The sequence below is a fragment of the Aedes albopictus genome, chromosome 2, assembly GCF_035046485.1.
Source record: "Aedes albopictus strain Foshan chromosome 2, AalbF5, whole genome shotgun sequence".
NCBI lineage: Eukaryota > Metazoa > Arthropoda > Insecta > Diptera > Culicidae > Aedes > Aedes albopictus.
In genome coordinates, this window is record NC_085137.1 from 287,095,503 (window position 1) to 287,119,216 (window position 23,714).

Sequence of the window (23,714 nt, forward strand, 5' to 3'; positions counted from 1 at the left end):
GCTATTGACGTAAATACAGTACCCAATCCCGATGTAGACCACAAACAAGTAAACAACACTTGTCACCGTGAAGCCGGGAGATGATCGCCTTAGAGTTTGAGGCCACTGACCAGATGCTTTGGACATGTAGTACAACGGCGTAATAAAGGTGTAATAATTTGGTTTGGAATTCTCAACAGCAACTTTCGACTTGGCCATTTCGACGAATAACTACCCACTGATACGGACAAAAGGGGTGTCATGTGATGTATCTTGTCTGCTTGTTTGGAGGTGATATCCACGGTCATAAAATATTTACACGAGCTGTTACGAGATACGCTAATCGATGTGCGTTATCATTAATATTTAATCATCTTCTTAATTTGAAACAAAAAACGTATATACCATTAGAAAGAACATAGAGGTTAACATTCACCTTTATGAAAAAATGTCATTTAAGGGTTGTGGGTGAGCACGATTGGGATTAATCTACGATATACACACAATTTAAAGCTAATCTAATGGAAAGGTATCCTATGGAGCACTAGACAGCACCTGCGAACACTTTGTTGTATAACCACATACCGAAGTAGTAGAAGAAAGCGCCATAGATGATTGTCTTGCAGATTTTGTCCACGCACCACATCCTGGAAAGGTAATGAAATTTAATATTTGCCCAGTTAGCACGTTTCTTCTTGACTTACACTCTCATGTGCCTCTTTGCAGCCGGTACTGACTCATCCGATTCCTTGAGAATAAATCTTCTTGCTCCCCAGATGCAGTTCTCGAAGTACTCGTTAATTTCGACTCCTAAAAATGTCATTAAACTCCATTAGCAATGTGCCAAACCATAGTTAGTATGTACAATTCAATTACCTCCTGCGTCGATTTTAAATTTGACCTTCTCTTCCTCGTTAATCTGATCTCGCAGGTGGTTTATGCCGGCATTGTCAAAGTCCCACTGATTGTTGGCGTAGTATTCAAACACTTCAAATCCGTTGGCGATCCTCCGGTGCACACGGCAAAGTCTGAAACAATTTATAATAATGAGCTGCTGATGACTTTCTATACTCTTGGTGGCACCCGCGCACGGCTCGTGCATAAGCTACGGCGGAAGATAGTCCTTCGCGATGCATTTGTGGTACGTTCTAAATTTGCATGGTAGGAAACCGTATGTGTACATGTTGAAAAAAATGGTTTTAAATAACCTTTTCTACTTTATATAGATTTTCCGAAAGCAAAACAATTTTTTTTCGTCTACTTTTTTATGCAAAATGACCCAAGTAGGAAACGGCCTGTTTTTTTTAGAACTAGAGTTATTAGTCAAAAGCTTTTGCTCCCAATGACAGTTTTGCATTTGTATATCGTGTGGCAGACATGAATTTATTCTATGGTCAAGGAAATTAAAGGCATTTCTTTAACGAAAAATTCCTGGATATACCGTGAATCGAACCTGCTCCTTCGCATGGTCTTGTGCGTTTACCGCTGCGATAAGCAAACTTAGTGATAGCGATAAACTGGATATGAATATCAACATGAACAAATTTAGAACGTTCCACCACCACCCTAATGAAGCCCATCGTTTCATTACTTACACTGGTTTATATCCTAGAACGTACAGCAAGCAGTCTATTAACACCGCCGGAACCCAATGGAAGAAGAGAGCCGCCAGGTTGTGTTGCCATCTATACTTCTTCATGTTGCCGCCCGGATACCAAAAGACACCATTTAGAGGCACTTTCTCGGCGACGATGGACTTTCCTAGGTCTATGATGCCTTCCCACGATATTCTAATCTCCTGTGAGCTCACTAAATGAAAAATGTTTCGCGCGAAATCTCTGCGTGGAGCGTGTGAGATAATAAGCATTAATTAAATTAAATTACCGCTGCTGCATCACCACTGACTGGCCGTCCTTGTGGCTGCAGATTGTATATTGAAAGTGAAACCGCACTTACTTCCGGCCGATAAAGTTCCAGGTACCGACACAGATGGCGCTCACGCCGAAATCCACCGGCAGATAATCGCCGTAGCCAGTGGAGTTGCAGTACATCGACCGGATGACGCCCTTGCCAGCGCCAATCAAAAGACCGACCGGTCCGTTGATGTTATCCGTCCATCCGGAGATTGGTTCCCGCCAGGTCGGTACCACGATCGAGGGGCGGAAGATGACCACGGGGATGTCCTTCATTGCTTCAACGACCACGGCTTCACCCAGAGCTTTGGTGTAGGCGTAAGTGTTGGGACATTCGCCAAGGATTCTGCACGAAGTAAGGGAAGAAAATTAATGAAACGAGTTTTTAAATAACGCAAATATTATGGCAAATATTTATTATTCAAATTGAAATGACATATCTCAAATTCGAAGTTCGAACATGACGAGGTGTTTCAGAAATCTTATTTCTATTTTTTTTGCACAATTTTAATCTAGCACAAACAGAATTTGAAGATGATCTGGATTTTAGAATTCAGAATTAAGATAAGTAATACTTGAAATATTATAACTCATTTGAGTTGCATTATGAACATTATGCAACTATTTTTCATGAGTTGTATAACGAAAAAAAAAATAGTTGCATAAAATTTTGTATGAAAGTCTTACTTTTTCAGCACTCTTCGTATTTATTCAACTGGGCAAGCCTCGTTAGATAAATGTATGACTCGTTCTGAAAAATATGTTTTTCGCAACTCGTGGTATAAATAGCTACATGAACTTCTTAGAAGAAAGAATATAAAATTTATCTTGCTACTTGAGATAGCATAGTTAGGCCGGAACAAATCTCATTTTCTTCTTTCGTCACAATGCTCGCTGACTCGTCAAGGGGGGCGGGGATGATAAATAATAAATGCATTTTATGAAAAAATACCCAAACAATTAGGCAAAACCGCTAAACTCATCGGATTTGTTCGGAAATTTTCTAAAAACTATAATACAATCTCAAAATTTTAAAATTTCTTGAAAAAATTATTTATGCCCCCCTTTAAAATGTTGAATTCTGACCAAAAATGTCCAAGGGGTCGGGGTTGTTGTTGTGACATAAGAGAAAATCGAAATTTGTGTCAGCCTTAGAATGATCATACCTATCATCCTATCACACGGTATGAGAATTTCTGAATTGATTTTTTTTTCTAAAGCATACTGATCGAATATCACATGTAAATTTCTGTGATATATAATGTACATAATTGAAGCGTGGAGTTTTTCAGCAGTTTATATGATATACCGTCGTTAGGGGTGACATTGGGCCTAGAGGGTAACATTGGTCCATCGATCGCACGGATTCAATATATATATAAAGTATCTTAGAATGATGTATTCTAGTAGCTAAGCACACAATATGCATTCCCTTCGAATTCTAAACGTGCGGAAAAGTGGCCCAATGTCACCCCGCACGACAGTACCGTGAGAATATAATCGTACAGTATTGTACCGAATAAAGTGTGCATTGGCTGTTTTCCATACAAAATGTTCAAGTTTGGGGCTATGAATCATAGCTAAATACTAGTACCGTAAGCCGGGGTCAAATTGATCAGCGGGGTGAAATTGATCATTTGGGTACTACATTGTAATTATATACCAGGAACTTCTAAACGTCGCAATGACCTCAAACTTCTTACCTCATCTAGTTCATAGAAGTCTAAAGCTGAGCTCAGAGTTTTATTTGTTTAGAAAATGTTAGTTTTGCCTTATTTTTTTTTTAGGAATTTGCAATGTATTTCTCACTTAGCTGAAACCATTGCTTCTAAACAATCGATTGCCACAAGGACTTCCCTTAATTTTTTTGTTTTAACATTTTTGTGCAGCCTTGGTTGGAAAGTTATGAAGCTATTCTGAATTTGAATAAGTTAAAAAAAGTTCTTATTTTGACGAAAAAGTCATTTATTATAACAAAAACCACTTTATTCAAAGGAAATTGCCTACCTTCAGGCGTTCAGGGGGAAATTTCTAAATTTAATTTTGCATTTTAAATGTCAAATTCACTAGTTGTAAGAGTTTTGACGCGTAATTCGGGTTTCGAAGAGCAAAATTAAGTGGATAAGGATTTTTTATCTTTTTAACCGATGCTTAATTGTATACTGATCAATTTCGCCCCAAAGTGGCATCCTCAATTTTTTGATATTTGAATTAATTTAACAAAAAGTTTAAATTTGTTGAACAAAATTCTGTTACATGGTTTCATAGAGATCCACTGGGTACTAATTTTACAGAAATTCTTCTGGCAATATTTGAATTGTCACTCATGTTATCCGCAAAAGTTGTTTTAAAGTGATCAATTTGACCCCAGGTTACGGTACACCGATTGACCTCAAAGTTGGAATGAACATTCATAATAATTTGAAATTAGATCTGTAAAATAATAAGATATTCCTCTCCATTTTATTTTGCTAGATGTCGCAAAATTCCTATTTCAGGAAATAGCAATTTTTTTATTTTTACGAAATTTCAAAGTAAAAAGTTTGTTAAAAAAAGTTATGTGTTTTGTTAGACCGATCCACTTTGTAGAAGAACATATTTGACTATTAATTTCAGAACAACTATTCTATAATCAAAATTTTGCTTTTTTTCTAAACCTGAGAAATTAGAAACTTTAAAGTTTTTATTTGGAATAGTCTAACTTCTTAACAAGGTGAAGTTCAAGTTATCAAGAGAGTTCAGTTGAAATTTTAATTCAATCTGTCCACTAGAAGCTGAGATTCAGAGCTCCACACTTAGGCATTTTGTATGAAAATCAGCTAATTCGTACTTTATTCTGTCCAGCAGGGATGCCAGATGATTAAAAAAAAATCTGTATCACTTTTTTCAAAAATCTGTATCCCATACAAAATTTGGGTGAGAAATCTGAATCTCAAACAAAATAAAATAGCCCCTCTAGCTCAAAAATCTGTGTTTCATATATGTAATACGAAATCTGATCGGATGCTCAAAAATCCACAAGATTTACATGAAATTCATCATTCCCGGAAGTATAAAGACTAACATGAAGTTTGCATGACATGTAATTCTCATTATTTTTTTTATCATTGCACATTTGAGGGTCAGTTTTTTTTTGTTTAAAGCTAAACTTGGCATCTAGATACCATGAGAAATACAATATGATTTTCCACATTTGCTTGAAAACAAAAATTTCTTTAAGTAGAGCCACTGCTGCTGCTAAATATCATGAAAGTAATTCTGAAAAGTACACTTTAATTTACATTTTATTGCATAACATATTTTCTTGCACACAAAGTAGTAAGCAAGCTCCATACTGCGCCCAGACATCCTGCGATGGAGACTTGTGTTGAAAGCGATGGAGCTTATTTTGTTACAGCGAACTCGATGAAACAATTTTGAACTGTGTGAATTTGATCATTGAATATTGATAATATCACACTGCTAAGTGGCAGCATTTCATCAACGAACACCAGTTTCGGTAACTGTTTTTGGACTACCATAAGGTTGGTGTATCTAAATTTTTGCATATTGCGCTTAGAGGGTGCCTCAGCAGTTTCATATAAAAATATTTACATTTTATAACAAGAAATTCTGAAAACTACACTTGCTTGTATATTGAGACATTTACAACCATTTAGAGTCAGCCCGAATCTATTATTATCACAGTCGAATTTCGCACACGACTTTGCAGCGACTAGCGTACACAAGTTTGGTTGAATTTAGAATTGGGGCGTCGGATGCAATAGGTAAACAAAATAAGTTTGTTAGTGTAAAATATCGCTGGGAAATGATGATCTAGGTGAATCTCAAATTATCACAGTAGTCTAAAAATGAATATTGGAACGTTTATGTTTTCATTTCATTTCATTTGATTTTGTATAAAAGAATTTTTAGCACGCAAAGTTGTAAGCAAGCTCCATGCTGCATCCCATGGACAATTGTGTTGGAAGCAACAGATAATTTTACTGTACTGTGTACAACACAGGCATCAGTAGATCGTAGGTACGTGTACAACACAGAGTCTCGTCGCTTGAAACGCTCCACACTGGAGTTACAGGGTTCATTTCATGGCCAAAAAGTTTTACGCGTTTTAATGGTAAACTTGGGTACTAGCGATAAATTTGTGAATTTTGAAATTGAGGATGCATTTTGGATTATAAATAGCCATATTAATCCTCGTAAAGATCAGAAATGATTTCCTATAACCTCTCTAAGTTCAACGTATGTTTGTACCCCCAAAAATTACTTAAATCGTCATATATTGTTTTTGACTACAAAAAACTGAAAAATAATTATATTTCCAATTATATGAAATTTATTGTTTGGAAACACCTTGCTTCATAGTAATGCCGATGATCCTTGGGGAAAACTAATTTTGAACACAACAGTTGTAGCTACATAAAATTACTAGGCCATTGCATACATTCAGGCGTTTATCGGTGTATGCAGATTTCTGTCCAAATTTCACAGAATTGATTCCAGTTCATAAGAACACATTTCGTTAAGAGATTCAAGACAAGAGTTGTATTCTATTATGATCTATCGCGAGGCCTGGATTGATGGATGTGGGGGCCCGGGGCCGGAGCTGATGCGCAGGTCCCTTGGATGTACAAATGCGACAAGTTTTTCTTTGTATTTTATCAGTACTTAAGCAAAATAAAAAGTAAAGTTAATGTTCAGCAAACAAAAATGGTTTTTGTGGGGGCCCCTAAAATATGGGGGCCGAGGCCCTGCCCCTCCCAGCGCCCTTTCCTTAGATCCGGTCCTGTCTGCCGCACTGCACTGTCAAAATAACCCCGTTTTACGGTACCGTAAAACGGGGTATCATTGATCAGCGGGGTAACATTGATCGGCTGGACCGACCTCATGAAATGTTCAAACAAGCATTTTACATTGAATCAGTTTCTGCTATTGAATGGTATATCGTAATCTGCTATCATTTACCTATTAAATGACATGCAATTCATGAAAATTGAATTTCATAAACATTGAAATAAATCGATTTTTCCATAACTGTGCTTCGTAACGCAATGAGATACATTGTCAAACATTCATGCTTGGCGTGAATACTAGATAAAATATGAGGTTCGAAATCGCTGTATTACTTCAATATGATATCCTAGAGTTGGATTTCATAAACGAAACTTTTATGAAAAAGCTCTTTTTCAATGAAATATACGATTTATTAAAAGTCGGCTATCAATTCCTTAAGCCATTGTCTATCTTTAGGCGTTATCCGCAATTTGTAGGATTTTAATCCTAAAATAACTCAAAAAGTACATAATTTGTAAGAATTTGGACAACATATTTAAAATCAGCGACCCCGAATTTAGTAAGTAAGGGTATTTTCAACACAAACAAACATTGTTAACTTAGGTGATCAATGTTACCCCAAATCAACAAAATAAAAAATTAGATTAAAAAGCCTATTTAAACATGTTTAAAAGTTTTACAATACTTTTTCGAGTAGCTTAACACATACTCAGAGGGCCAGTACTTGCTTCAAAAATATAAAACATGTAATGTTTGCTTTAACAAGAGAATTATTCAAGAACAATCGAAAATTCTGATCAATGTTACCTCGGATTACGGTACTAAGTTTCTTTGACTCCGTAATGCTATCTGTTAAGTGAGCTCAAATTTTTATTGAGTTAACCAAGTGTTCATGTATGTTCGTCAATTCAGATTTTATGCTACAAAACATGTTTTTTTTAAATTAAACATAAATTGTAACTAAAAACTAGTCAAAAAGGTGTTAAGTTCAAAATGATCTATTTTTTTATCTGGTACTTTCTGGTACCCGTACAAATGATATATTTTATATATTATTGTAATTTTGTCCAGATCGTGGAATGCTGCAGAATCTGAAAACTTTTTGAATGTTGAAAAAGGTTAAAACTTGACAAAAAACATGAATTTGAAAACTCTTCTGCAAGAGAGGAAAATAATTGAAACCAAGTACAGTTTTTTTGTTTAAATGATACACCCTAATCAGGAGAACTGGTTTACATACTCAATTATTTTTTCAAATTGTCGATATTTCAATAATTGAAGTATTTTCGATGAGTTATGATGCAAATGAGAAAAACAATAGAGAATATCGTCAAATTCGATCAAAACGATCAAATCTGACTATAGATGTTAATGGATGCTCCTCCGTGATTGATCTGAGCTGGTAACAATTGCACTGAGATCCAAATGAATAAGGGCTGGGACGCTCCACTTATTCTCAAAGTGCAATTTAAGCAACTCATACATTTTAGATCAATAACAGCGCCGACCACGTCCTTATAGTCAGTTGGGAAGGGAAAGGAATGTTAGAGTGTGCTGGTTGTTGCTACTAAAGACCGAGAGCACCTCTGCATCCCCACAACCAGCACGGACTGGGGTATTTGTTAGACGGAAAGGATGGTAGATCTGGGAGTCACCGTTGGGTCTGTGATGCGATCCATGGATAGGGGGTTATTTTTTTTAGTGTTCGTATGGTGATAGAATGTATGGTGAATAAGGTGAATAAGGTCAAGCGGCACAGCACGCTTTGGTTGCATAACTTGTAGGCGTTATAGACACTGTGCTGTGAGTGGTTGGAAGAGAGGGAAAATACTTTTTTTTTCAATTCGTTTCTGGTTCTAGCGATGGCTATATGAACATATGAATATAGATGAGTTGTATATGTAGAGAAGAGAGAGAGAGAGAGAAAGTTGATAGAAAGATACAAAGTAGGATGAAAGGGACGGGCCAGGGATTGAACCCATGACCTTCTGCATACGAATCAGAAGCGGTAGCCACTAGACCACCAAGCCCGTTGCAATAGAGAATATCGTCAAATTCAGGCATTTATTCCTAAAAAAGATATCCATCCCAAAGTGTTTTATTGGTTGCCATATGATGAAGCAACACTTCATTCATCTTCAAAAAATGTTAGGCTTTGGAAATTCTCAGATTTTTTTTACTTATGACCAGGAATTTTGTCCATTTACGCCTAAGGTCTGTCCATAAATTACGTAGACTCTGAGGGGGTGGGGGAATTCTGGCCAAAGTCTACGGCCCATACACATTTTTAACTTCGAGGGGTGGTGGGGTTTTTTTTTCTGAGAATGCCAAATTTGAGTCTAGGGGTTGTGGTAGTAAAGTGGACCACCTAAGCATTTTGGTCGTTTCCAGTGGAAATGCGGCAAAACCCATCTGCTTTTTCAAGTAACATGGAAGCTAATGATATACTCTAGAAATCTTGTAAGGGATTGATTTAAAAAATATTGTTTTCTTTGATTATTTTCTTCATTAGAATGTGCATCAAAATAGCGTGAAAAAAACGGTGGGAGTAAAATGGACAATCGATGGGGTAAAATGAACAAGTCGTTAAAAGTTATATAACAGTATATTGTTTCTATGTTTTCAATTACAAACTATCAAATTTCATACGAAACCTTCATTTTGTTGTTTTCAAACGTTTCACACGCGTTTGAAACAAACCTTAATAATTATTGTAAAAATAGTGTAAAAATAAGCACTATTTTGTATCAAAGTTATATTATGTTGATATAAAATATTTTTTTATAACTTTTTAATTCAACTATCTCACGATATGAATGACGGCTGATGACTCTAGAGTTTGCAAAAAATATGAAATTTTGGTGAAATTTGAAATGATTCCCATTTTAATTTTAAAATAATTTTTAAAACTTTTTTTACAAAACTATTTTTTTTTCACTCAAATATATTTTTAAGTGGTCTTTATTGGTTTAGGGTGTAAAACTTGTAATAATTTAAAAATAACTTTGAAAACCTTCACAATGATAAGCAGATTCAACATAATTTCCGATTTTTCACGTAATTTTTATTTTTTTGTCATTTTGGAGAGGTTTATTTGATTTTAATAAAAGTACAATGATTTATGCTTAGGCATAAGCTTCAATCGTTGAAACATGTTGAAAAACAATAAAAGCCATGAAACTGTACCCTGTGCATCGGCCGTTTTTGTTCTGTTGCCTGCTTATTCAACTAAACTGAGAATAAATTAAGTTAAATATTAATGGTTTAACTCAACTCAGTTTAGTATCCGAGGGAAGAATTACCACTAATGTTAAAAATAATATGAAAAATAAGTTGGTGATTTTCAATAGAAAAAAATCTATGTGGTCTTTGTACAGAGAAATATTTACTTGCAAGTTGCCACATGTTCAGTTTTATTGCTCGAAATTTTCATCTTAATAATGTTAATTTTATTTCTTATTTCATAAAAACTTAATCTTAAACATTCATTCCCATTCTGTGTGGATTTTAAAAATATGGCGGAATTGTGATTGATAAATATATCAATAATATCGATACTCACTTCTTCGTGATACCGTCCACGATATCATCTTCCAGCCATTCCACAGCTTTAATGACTTTATGTGGATCTGCTGGCGGTGGGTATGGCTTTTCCATGAGTAGTTTTTCATTCAGATGACAATATGACGTCGAAACATGGCCAAACATCTGCAAGCAAAGATGGGCATAAACCTTACACTTGTAACACGAATCTTTCGGCCAATACTTACCTCTAACTTTTTACACTGTTTTGCCAATTCCACCATCAGTTTTGTGCCTCGCGTGTTCAGCAAAACTGCCTTCTTGAGGGCTTCGTCGAAGCGAATCGTTGCCGCGCAGTGATAGATGATGGACACATTTTCTACGATCCGTTTCCGGTCCTCCGCCGATATGCCGAGCTCGGGTTCGGTGACATCGCCCGGTATCACCACGCATTGTGCCAGCAATGTGTTGAGCCCACGGAGTTCGATTACTTGGGCAAAAAGCTGGAATTATGTTCAGGCAGTTAGAGATAATTGAAGGGTTTTAGCATTGGTAGGAAAATTTATTGTTTTGGTTTAAACTTAGGGATGAGGTGAAATATAAATCTCAGTTTGATCAAACCAGTACTGTATTCGCTTGCAAATAAGTCCATTTTAGTGACACTTAAAGGACTTTTAATGAAGTGATTCATTTCGGACTCCTTGGTGGATTTTTACTTTGGAAATATTGTACGTTGTTCAAAGCACAAATCAATACAAGATCACCCGTAAATCCCTTTTAATGTCTAAATCTGCACAATAGCCTGGAACACAGAAATACGGCTATAACTCTGCTATGGATAGGTAAAATTGGCCGAAATATTTACTGAAAATGCTTTCTTGTATGATCTTTGGTGGTCAAAAAAAAGCAGTGCAGTATTCTGCACTATAACTCTAAAACAAGCATTTACAATTTACAATTATGACCAAAATTTATCCGCATGATAGATGGATCTTTTCCAATACAGTCCAAAATAATGGAAGAATAATGATGAAATTTCGTATGCATTTATAATTTTTACAAAGACATTTTCTTGCAAAATTTCATCAGTTTTGAAAACTGGGTTTAAAACTATCAGTGTTGATGGGAGTGAGCATAAAGTTGTTTTATCATTAGTATTATTATTATTATTATTATTACTTTTTATAGAGATTTTCAACCCTAGGCTGGTTCATTTCTTAAAGTTTTTTAATTTGTCGCAGAAAATGCTTCAAATAAACTTGATTTAAATAAAAAAAAACCTGTGAGGTTTGACCAGAAATGTTTTAACAACTCGTATGTTTGGTATTGCAGGCTGTAATACCGAACACTCTCAAACGCCATTAACCACTCACAATAATGTTCAGAACACTGGTTATTCCAGTTTTTATTTTTCATGTTGTTTTCATTGTTCTCGTGCTGAAATGAGGCTTCAAGGTCCTAACAGTTTCTAAATAACCAATAAAAATTTATGATGTAGGTTAGGACACTCCTAGATGCAACTCATTTTTTGTGTCTTGTTCTTCAATCAAGTTCTCGATGCCAGAGGTTGTCATTAAAAATCAACTTCCAATATGGCTAAACAACCCTCTTGCGCAGATTAAGCTGTTTAGATTTATCAATTAGCTTCGCATTGGCGAGCACAAAACGAAAGATCAACGACACCGTACCCCCGTCGTACCCATTGCAGTTCTAGCTCATGCAGAGTTCTAGCCAAGTTGCTCACAGCTCATCGAGCCCGTTGCTAATAGTAGCTATTATGAAACGACAAGTCAGGTAAACGTGTTAATAATGATTGCGAACAACCAAGCCGTGAAGCCACTTTCGTTTTTACCCTTCTTACACCCATAAGAAGGGTATAAATATCGCTCGAAAAACCGACTTTCGATCCGAGGCCCGGAGGGTCGAGTCTCATATACCATTGAACTCAGCTCGACGAACTGAGCAAATGTCTGTATGTGTGTGTGTATGTGTGTATGTGTGTGTGTGTGTATGTGCGTTACAAAAAAAAGTCACGCACGTTTCTCAGCCGTCTGTCAACCGATTTGAGTTCTCTTGGAAGCAAATGAAAGCTACTACATCCTAGTAGACCGCTATTGATTTTTTTTTCGATTGGACGTTTGGTTACCGAGATATCTCTCGAAGAGTACTTATGAGTCATTCATCTAAACTTTTTAAGATTTTTGACCAAGTGTATCATAATAAATATCCCTGCTGTTTGTCAACCGATTTGGGTTCTCTTGGCACCAAATGAAAGCTACTGCATCCTAGTAGATCGCGCATAAATTTTGTTTCGATTGGACATTTGGTTACAGAGATATCTTTCGAAGAGTACTTAGGATTTATACAACTAAACTATTTAGATTTTTGACCACCTGTATCATAATAAATATCTCAGCCATCTGTCAACCGATTTCGGTTCTCCTGGCACCAAATGAAAGCTAAAACATTCTAGTAGAATCCTATACAATTTCATTAGCATTGCACATTTGGTTACCGAGATATGTTTCAAAGAGTACTTGGGAGTAATACATGTTAACTTTTTGAGAGATTTTTGACCAAAGGTACCATAATAAATATCGCAGCCGTCTGACAACCGATTTGGGTTCTCTCAGCACCAAATGAAAGCTGCAATATCCTTGTAGAAGGCCCTGAAATTTTATTTCGATTCGACATTTGATTACTGAGATATCTTACGAAGAGTATTTCAATAAATTCTTTTTTAATTTTTTTATTATATTCACTTATTATCTTGCATGAGTTTTTGACCATTATATGGGAAATTACTTTTCAATAAATAATGCTGACCTCATATATAGTGTATACTATAGCAGGTTATTGTTTTCAACAAAGCTATAAATAACAAATTACAAATAAACAGGAATTCTATGAAAACTAACAATATGTTAAATGAAAGCTTTGAATTTATATATTGTGGATAAAACGCAAGAACCGGACAGCCAAAATAATTAGCTAATGCCAAAACTGATTAACTTAGTAGATATATCATTTTTGTCCTTTCTACACCATAACCATGAATACCAAGTACTTCGGAGCTAATTTAATCGATTCAAGATCTTTTGGCAGTTAACAAAAGATACAATATTCCAGAATATGTAAGCTATTTTTTAAACATTCCATACAAGAGTCTAGGAGGTGTCTGGCATTTCTGGTGGTTTAGCCCATGGTTCATGACGGTATTTTGGAAACCAATCCATAATATTTTCTAGAACTTTTGGTCAATAGCACGAAATAAATATGTTAAATACAAATAATACAGCAATAATTTCAATAAGTGTAAGAAGGGTTCTGTTCACCATAGGTGGATTAAATCGGGTTTTTTTTGTGTGGATGTCGTTTCCTCTGATTCTAGCACATTTTAAGGACAATTGGTGTTTGTCAAGCATCTGAAATTTTATTAAATGTACTGGCAAATGACTTTAGCATAATATTTTCACATTTGTAAAAATGCAAAATTTCTAAATGTCCTTTCAAAAATTCAATGTAGAAAGCATGTGTTTTTTAAAAGGGCCCATATAGCCGAGGCGGTAAACGCACGGGTATTCAGCATGACCATGCTGAGGGTGACGGGTTCGATTCCCGGTCGGTCCAGGATCTTTTCGTAAAGGAAATTTCCTTGACTTCCTTGGGCATAGAGTATCTTCGTGCCTGCCACACGATATACACATGCAAAATGGTCATTGGCAGAGGAAGCTCTCAGTTAAAAACTGTGGGAGTGCTCATAGAACACTAAGCTGAGAAGCAGGCTTTGTCCCAGTGAGGACGTTACGCCAAGAAGAGGAGAGGAGGAGCATGTGTTTTTTAATGTGTTTATTTATCCCACCTCACCCCAGATTCTCTGCCGTATTGATTATAGCAGACAGCTTGACCTAGCTGGCTATTAGTGTAATTATTCATAATTGCTGCTTGGTAGGTTAGCTACCGGTACCAGCGTTAGTGTTGTCACAAAACCAATCAAACCATACAACACCACAAGAGTGCCTGGGATGGAACAAACATGTCTGCCAGATCATTTGGGGTGCCTGCTCTTAGAGCAGTTCGTCATGCGACGAGACGTTGATAAAAGTGGTATTGCCTTTCAGTATCAAGCGCAGTTAGAACCGAGCTATGCGACCCACATTTCTTACACTACCTACCTACGCCATGAAGTAATTCGTTTATGTTGCAACAATACGCGCAGTGCGTTGCGCTGATCAGATTGCATGATTCGTCGAGTGATTATCATTCATTACATGGTAGCGGTTGATAAAGCACTTACTGTGTGATTACCTGGCGGCGGCGTTGTAAGCGCTTGTGCCTTTTGACCCGGAGACTATCAATCAATTTGGCTGTTTATATGGGAAAAGCCGTTTATATTGTAATATGCATTAACGGTTGTTGGGAGCTTCTTTTTGATTGTACATTTCTAGGTCGGTGCGATAATTGTGATCTTATCGATAATGATTAAGATCTAGCTTCCTATGAATTAAACATGTTTCTTTTAATCTTATCCTAACTTGTTATTGTAAGTGTAAGAACTGGAGGCAATACGACAAATACTAACAAGTCGCCTTATTTTCCGGAAAACTCCAGTGGAAAACAAACATTTTCCACAGACACGACCTACTTAAAAAAACCATAACCCAAGAACGAAGCATCGTAGACACAATTTTTTTTGTGAAATCATAAGCAAATTTTCTCAGAAAATCAAAAAAAAAAAAAAAACAAAATAAAAATTGTTTTCCACAAAATTTTTCATTGTTGACGAAAATCGGTTTTAAAAGTCGGAAAAACTATTTAGGAAGTCCAGAAAAAAATGTTTTTTGAAAAGAAATTTTATAAGCTATATTCTATAAAAAAATCAAGATGTGGTTTTTCTTCGTTCCTGACTTATGACCAATTTTGTAGAAATTGTCCAGATGTGCTATATGAGCCGTTTGTTTAAAAAACCATAACTTAAGAACGAAGCATCGTAGACACAATGTTTTTTTTTGTGGAATCGCAAGCAAATTTTGTCAGCAATTAAAAACAAATACAAAATAAAAATGGTTTTCCTCAAAATTTTTCACTATTGAGGAAAATAGGTTGGAAAAGTCGAATAAACTATTTTCGAGGTCCGGAAAAATTGATTTATTCTGTAAAATTTTCTAGATGTGGTTTTTCTCCGTTTCTGAGTTATGATGAATTTTGTGGAAATTGTCCAGATGTTGGTTGATTTTCGACTATTAATTTACACAAAATTAGTCATAACTCAGGAACGGAGAAAAACCACAACTTGAAAATTTTACTGAATAAAGCTTTTAAATTTCCTTTTAAAAATTTTATTTTTAGATTTTTTCCGAAGTCCGGGAATAGGTTTTCCGATTTTTCCAACCGATTTTTCTAAACAGTGGAAAATTTTGAGGAAAACAATTTTCATTTTGTATGTCTTTTTTGAAGTGCTGGGAAAATTTGCTTACGATTTCACAAAAAAAAACATGCTTCGTTCTTAAATTATGATTTTTTAAACAAACGGCTCATATAGCACATGTGGATAATTTCCACAAAATTGGTCATAACTCACCCAAGTAACATTGTTTAGCCAAATAGACTAGAAAACGTTTTTAAAACCATCATAAAACCAAATTAAAAGTTATAAGGTTTTATAACGGTTCTCAAAACCTCTACAAGCCTTACTGGTCATCAAAATGTTACTTGGGCAGGAACGGAGAGAACCACATCTTAAATTTTACAGAATATAGCTTATAAACTATCCTTTCATTTTTTTTAAATTTTTTCCGCATTTCGAAAATAGTTTTTTCGACTTTTCCAACCGATTTTCCTCAACAGTGATAAATTTTTGTGGAAATCAATTTTTATTATAAAAAAAGACACGGACAATGTCTTCAGCTTTCGGCTGTACAGACTGTTTTAAACTCAACATTAGACAACGGACAACGGAGCATGCACCAGTGGGAACGGGGAAGAAACTATTCTCACGAAAAGTTTCAACGCCCGAAGCGGGAATCGAACCCTCACCCCATAGCATGGTGCGATTATTAGCTTGGTGACCCTACCCGCACGGCTACGAGGCTCCACTTTGCTCCATTTTGCTTATGATTTCACAAAAAATGTGTCTACGATGCTTCGTTCTTGAGATATGATTTTTTAAAGTAGGTGGTTCCTGTGGAAAATGATTGTTTACAACTGGAGTATTCCGGAAAATTAGGCGACCCTGATTTTGTTCAATTTAGTTTTTGTTCATATGAGCCCTACCTGTGGAAAAACATGTGTACGATAATAAAAAAAAATCCCCAAATACTAACAAGTTTTCAATTATGCAACCAACTATTAGGTATTAATTGAAAGAGCACCGAAGCACAACCCTTTGTGGTAGCCAGCATATGCACCCAGTGCTGATGAAGGCTAAACTTAAGATCATGTAGCTTTCTAACCTGAGAAATGCTTAATTGATTTTCACCATAAGTGGTCTCCCATTTCAAAATCCAGCCAAAATATTTTGGAAAAGGTAAAAAATAGTTAAAATAAAATTTGTTTGAGTTTTATTTTATTAAAAAAAAAGCTGATGAAATCGATATCTGAGGAATATGTCAAAGGGAGAAAAACTTATTTTGAACATTATGGTTAGTACCCATGTCAAGCAAGATTTTTTGGAAATGTATCACACTTCCATACACCAGATGTGTAGTCAAAAACTCTCTCCAAAGGAGCAAGTTTAACCATATTGAGCATTTTGAGCATTTTTAGCAAAAAAAAACAAACTAAAAAGACACTCTCGGCATGGTCATGCTGAATACCCGCCTAAGTGATTTAAAGGGAACAAAACCAATTTGAAATCACTAAAATCACCCAAAATCTTCATGAAACTCCCTTGAAACTTGAAACCACACTGAAATTGTCTGAAATCCCTCTAAAACACCCTGAAACCCTCATCTGTCTTTGCTGCGTAATGCTTCTTGAGAGCCCTTTCGCCCCCTTCCATAACTTTTCTAAAATATCCTTTATCCTCCCCAGAAATTGCACTGGAAACACCCTTAATACATCAGGAGCATGATCTGGCATTAGGAGGAGTTTTTGTTAGGAGCGAGCATCAATGATTACAAAAAGGAAAAAAAAAATGATCGCTACCGTAACAGGGCACGATCGGTGAAGTACTAGATTTGTAGTAATGAACTAAATTTTTGTATGGTGAGGAGGCAAATTCTACGTTTCTGCGAGAAAGTCTTGCAAAAAGCGTGGGTATATTACGATTCCTTGTCTAATTTGATGCTGTTTGAGCAAAACATTGGAAAACTGTGTTGTTGTTTTCTCATTTCTAGTCGTTTCAACTGTACAGTTTTGCTCAAACAGCATCAAATTAGACAACAATCTTAATACACACAGTTTTTGTACCATTTCCTTGCTGAAACGTAGAATTCACCTTCTTACTAAATAAAAAATTCAGATCATTACTACAAATCCAGTACTACACCGATCGTGCCATACTGTATGTTTTCAAACAGGATTATCGAAATTGGGATCAAAATGATGCAGCTACGTCTTATTGAGATTGCAAGCCATAATACATTGATCCATAGATAATCTTTGCAATTGAAAATCGCAAACCTTACTCTTTGATTTTTTTAAAATAATTTTTCTTCAGAAAGCTGAATTCCAGTTCAAAAATTTCCACGGTCAAATGCTTCTTAACCGTTATGTGGCCGACAGGGTACCCGGGTACCCAGCGCCCATTTGAAAAGCACGGCGTAGAAAAAAGCAAAAAGTTTGTCGGACACATAACGGTTAACTATATTTTCTCGAATTTTCATTTTCAATCAACCAGTTATCTTATTTACATAACACTAGTTTACAGCGTTTTTGAACTCGGTAAGCTGATGATCATTTTTGGTGTAGAATCATGCCCCGAATTCGAAAACGCGAAGGAAAAAAAATACAGTAGAGCGGAAAATTTTCCGATTTTCCATTCAAGGTTGATGATTTGAAATCGATTTTTGTTCTATTATTAAGCAAAGTCGATCACTTCATTCATCTCATTCTCCGTAATCAATGCTCCGATTGAGCTGATTTTTTTTACTGTACTGTACATTTAAAAAAAAAAGTGACTAAATCGTGACGTTTCGCACAAAAAATATTAGATATCAAAAAGTGTTGGAAGAGCTTAATTCAGAAAACCCTGAAGTACCGCATAATGAACATTTCCAAGAAAAGACTTTCACACTCATTCAAAAAATTGTACAAAATTGCATGTATTTTCAATTTTCTAGCATATTTTTGCAGAATTAAATGTGTTGTCCTACATTAACTCTTTAGCCGGTACTGTTGGAAACGAGGGTAGAAATCCTTTGGGAAATATTGATGGAATTTCTTGATAAATTCTTGATGAAGTTTTCAGAGGAAACGGATGCCATTGAATGGTTTTATGGACAGACCGTGGTTGATGAAGAAATTCTTGGTGATTTTATCTGAGAAATTATGAAGAAACTCTCAGAGGTTTATTAAACGAGAGTTTCTATGAACATAATTGCGGGTATTTTCTTCGTAGCTGTAGACATAGATTTCGGAATTTAAAATTTCTGGAGAAAATTTTGTCTAGAATGCAAAAATAAAAATATTGCAATTTTCCTTAGCAATGGCGATGCTTCAAAAATGGAATTTCTTATAAAATTCTTAAAAACATGATTTTTGGTGAAATTCACGTAGAAAACATATGCATTCAAAATGTATGAGTAAATGTGAGTAAGAATTTTCTCAAGTATGTATGATTTCTTGGATTTTTTTACAAGAAACCTCTCAAAATGAAAAAAAAAATAATATGGGGAAACCAATAACAGAAAATAATAATGTCATTTTGTTGGCATTCCTGAAGTATTTCTTTCTCGGTGTATCCCCTTCAAAAATTTCTGAAGAGCTACAGGGAAAAACCAACGATCATTCTATTATTCTGAATATATCCAAAGTAATGTTTTGTAGCAGAATTCCATATTTCTTCTTTCGTGGAGTGGACCTGGTGTGATGGTTAGAACGCTTGACTATCACGCCGGGGACCTGGGATCGAATCCCAGTGAGTTCTTCCTTCGGAAGGGAAGTAAAGCGTGGGTTCCGAGATAAACTAGCCTAGGGCTAAAAATCTCGTTAATACAGATAAAAAAAAATATTTCTTCAAAATATCTCATTTTAGGGAGTCTATGATGAAATTCCCAAAATATTTATAGGCGTGGTGTCTTATTTATTTTCTGGCGTATTCTTCTTGGCATTAAGGGAGAAGTTGTTGGAATTTTTGTTGACTTGATTATCTGAAAAGTTCAGGTAGGGTTCTTCTTCAAGGAATCAGTGTGATTAACTTTCGCTTTTAATAAGCTTCACAATCTGTCAGCATGCAATTGAAAACATTAGGAAGCAATTCCTGGTCCGAGAAGTTATGTTTTTCCTTTTCTCAGATCTAAAACGGATGCATGAGAAAATATATTGGTTCGATTGCATCTGCAGCACAGCAGCCATGTTCTGGAATGGTTATAAGGTTTATCCTCGCAAAAACAATAGACTAATGTGTGGAAGACTATCTCAATTATTCTCTGAGAAAAGCCATGGCAAAATTTGTCTCTAAAAAAACAGACAAAAGTACTTTAAGGTACTCCTGAAGCAACTTTTGTAAAAAGCCATACTTTTTTGCACATTTTTGGGATATCATTTTGAAGATTTCTCAAGAAATTAGGTATGTTGTAAATCATTCACGACTTCTGCAAAAGCATTCTGAATGACTTTCATCAACACATATTTTCGGAATGCAGTGCTATTCTTTTTGAAGTATTTTTTTTTTCAGAAAATATTTGAGAAGTACTGTAAAAATATTCTAGACATTCTGTAAATGGATTATACCATATTTTTTCAGGACTGCATTTGTTACACATTCCTTAAAGGATTTTATCAGGCCCACGAAATCTGCCAGAATTACTTTCAGGAACTGCACCACAATATCATACGGATGATCTTACTAGAAATTCATACAGAAATGATTACATATATTGCACCAATATAAACTCCACCAAGAGTTTCAGCAATAGTTGTAAAAATGCCTAAGGGATATTATCAATAACTTTCTTTAAAAAAAAACTTTAATTTTTATTATTGTCGAGGTTACTATAACAAATACATATGCAAAAGAACAACATTTTGTTGTCTCCAGTAACACAAAACTTGATTTTCACTATTTTAAATTGTAACCGTTCGCCGAATTAGCTCGAGAGGTTAATAAACGCGGTGGCTTACGCGCCACTCTCGCGAACGAGAGACCACCGGTTCAATTTAGGTTTGCCCGACTAATTAGACGACTCTACTCTAAGGGCTCCTTCGAACGGCCGCTATCTTGAACTGAAACCCAAAACGCACTAATTTATACACACAAAAACGAACGAACTGAAACTATAACAGAAACTTACTCAAAAAAGACTAAAGAACTGAATGAACAACAATAATCGAACAATAAAAGGTGTTTGAAATGAATTTATTTTAATAAAAGGATCAAAAAACAAAAGAAACAAAGAAAACTAAACAACTGAACGGCGGTCCGGTACTCTGCCCGATCGTGCTTAAACCGCACGCGGGTAGGCCGGATGTCATCCCTACTCTCCGTTTAACTGCCAGTTTTGGCGGGCGAGGAGCAGCGGGAAATGGCTTGAAGCCGAAATAAAAAGCGTCTTTGGACGCTTCGAAACAACAAATAAGCGCTCAGGGAACAGAGTGTTTGCCCCTGGCGACAAAATCCACAACTTTAAACTTTAAAAATGACAAACTGGGAGAAGGTCGCCGAAGCTCACTTCTGCTCACCAGCCGACTCAACTATGAAGTCATAGAGTCAGTCGAAATCTCTAGTCAAGTAAATTTCCTGCTATTGAAGCAGTCGTCTATTCAATCTAAAAACTATTATATACAAGTGCGCCAAATTTAAATCGCACATGGCCGTAAAAACTATTTAGCGCCATCGAAAAAGTCCTATAAGATACATAATATGAATCGTCATTAGCTTAGCCTAGACACAAACCTTATATGAAACGGATAATCTATACTAAATGAAACGGTTCAAACTCAAATTCAAATTCAACGAATCTAATTCAAATGAGATTTTACTGAAAAAGATAAAAACGTCAAAAGCTACAAATTAACTAAAATAATCATGATAACTAATAATGAATTAAAAAAAACAAATTCTAAAATCAAAATCAAAATATTCAAAATATATAACAATTTGATTTGATTGAATTCATACTTTATTTTACTTAAACAGAATAAAAACGTCAAAACGTTACAAAATATCAACTCTTGTTCAACTCCCTGACTATATTTCAGGAGTTTGAAAATAGTTGAAAATAGTGCCTTTTCAGCAGAAAAAGTGACTTTAGTTGAAAAGTCTTGAAAATAGTGACTTTATAGTGACTTACACGAAAATAGTGACCAAGTCACTAAATAGTGATTTTTTATTTATTTATTTATTTATTTCGTCAACCGTTTGTAGACTACATACATTCATAATTTGTTCTATATTCTATTGTATCGTACAGAGTTGAAATATTGTTTTAACTTTACGCGAGACATGGTCAAGTCGATAGATTTGTAATGCTTATTGTAAATTAACATCATTCTATTGATTGGGCTGAATTTCGCATAATTTGTACAATGATGACTGACCGCAAATATGTTTCGATTTCCTAATTGTCGAGTCGGAGTATAAAAATTTAAACAGAATAGCAGATTGCTGCAATCTACACGTTGCGAAACAATGTCATTTACAAATGTTATTATAGCATATTCACGACGTTCCTTTAAAGTTTGTATGTTTATTAGCATACAACGTGATTCATAAGAAGGAAATGGAAAAGTTGTCCATCTCAGTTTACGTTGAGCAAATAGCAAAAATTTCTTCTGCACCGATTCTATGCGTTCTTCATGAGTTTTCATAAATGGGGACCAAACAATACTACAATATTCAAGAATCGATCTCACATAAGAAATGTACAATGTTTTGATAGTGTATGGATCGTTAAAGTTGATACTAAATCGCTTTTTGAACCCCAGCATGTTGGTAGCTTTATGAATTATTGTATTGTAATGATCGATAAAACTCATTTTAGTATCTAAGATCACACCTAAGTCTCTAACTCTTTCACATCGTTCAACGATTTGATCCCCTTAGGTCACACTAGTTATATGCTGGTTCCTTTTTCTACTAAAGGCGATAGAGTTACATTTTTTGACGTTTAACTGAAGCAAACTATTATTACACCATAAGTAAAACAAACGTATTTCGTTTAGATATATACTAGTGTCTTCTTCACTTTTGATTTCCATGAAAATCTTCATATCATCTGCATAAATTAATATCTTTGAATGCTTGAATATATAATATGCGTCGTTCACATATAAAATGAAAAGAAGAGGACCTAAATGTGAACCCTGGGGGACACCAGACGGGTTGAGATTTGCTACCTTCGAAACGTACTGTTTGTTGTCTATTTGTTAAATATGATTGAATCCAAGAAAGCAGTTTATCATCAATTCCTATTTTCGAGAGTTTGATCAGCAATAAGGTCAAAAGCTTTACTGAAATCAGTATATAGAGCCTCTACATAATTGCCGTGGTCCATAGTATTTACTGTGAAATTTACAAACTCTAGCACAATGTTTCCCAAACTTTTAGGAGGTATCGCCCCCTTAGAGCTTCAGAAAAATATTTTCGCCCCCCTAGATGAACTTTTATTTTTCTATAGTAGAAGACTGAAACTGTGCTCATCTAAAGCTTTTAAAATCAATATTGTGGTAAAGCTAGTAGTGCCATTTAGTGTATCTAAATCTGTGTCACACTCATTTTACTTAAATTGTTTTGAAAATGCGTTGAATTTCCGCATTTGAACAAAATATACTAAATTTTATCGTGCTTATGTAAATATGAAAATCGTGTTTGTACCTACTTCTCAAACCGTAGTAGATGAGCATTGATTAATCGAAATCGAACGGAATGTGAACACCTACGGACATTCGATATTCCCAACTAGAAGTTTTATTATTGTTCGTAAGGGGAGTTTTTCAACAACCGAGAGTCAATTTTTGGTCATAAGTCAAATAAGACTATTGGAGAATTTGAAAACAATTACAAAAATATGTTATGTAAAAAAAATGAAACTCAGAAAAATATCGGTGTATTTTCAAATGTAGTTACTTTTCTCCAAACCCACATCGAGATCGAAATCAACAAACTTCGTAAAAATTAGAATGCTTCTTGTGTTTTAAATAAATTATCAAATAAGTAAAAATGCAGCATTCATAACTAGATTTGAAAGTAATTTTACGCAGATTTTTTTTTTGAAATTTCGCACTAATTTTCATACGGGCGTATCTACAATGATCGATTTCTCTTCATCAATTTTCTCTTTGGTTAATAACTTGGCCGGCAACTCATTGTTGGTTGTTTTTGTTGTTTTTGATGCTAGTCCGAGT

General features: G+C 35.2%; 1 protein-coding gene across 1 annotated transcript in view; it reads right to left on the reverse strand.

Moving 5' to 3' along the window:
- Window positions 1–306: 306 nt before the first annotated feature.
- LOC109408197 (fatty acyl-CoA reductase wat) overlaps window positions 307–23,714 on the reverse strand; it is a 61,594-nt gene continuing 38,186 nt past the window's right edge. The window contains exons 4-10 of the mRNA XM_062852019.1: window positions 10,457–10,711; window positions 10,249–10,394; window positions 1,936–2,238; window positions 1,575–1,817; window positions 856–1,007; window positions 684–789; window positions 307–626 (exon numbers count right to left, since the gene is read on the reverse strand). Of these exons, the coding sequence (XP_062708003.1) occupies window positions 524–626; window positions 684–789; window positions 856–1,007; window positions 1,575–1,817; window positions 1,936–2,238; window positions 10,249–10,394; window positions 10,457–10,711 (1,308 nt within the window). The 3' untranslated portion in view covers window positions 307–523. The remainder of the gene's footprint in view (window positions 627–683; window positions 790–855; window positions 1,008–1,574; window positions 1,818–1,935; window positions 2,239–10,248; window positions 10,395–10,456; window positions 10,712–23,714) is intronic.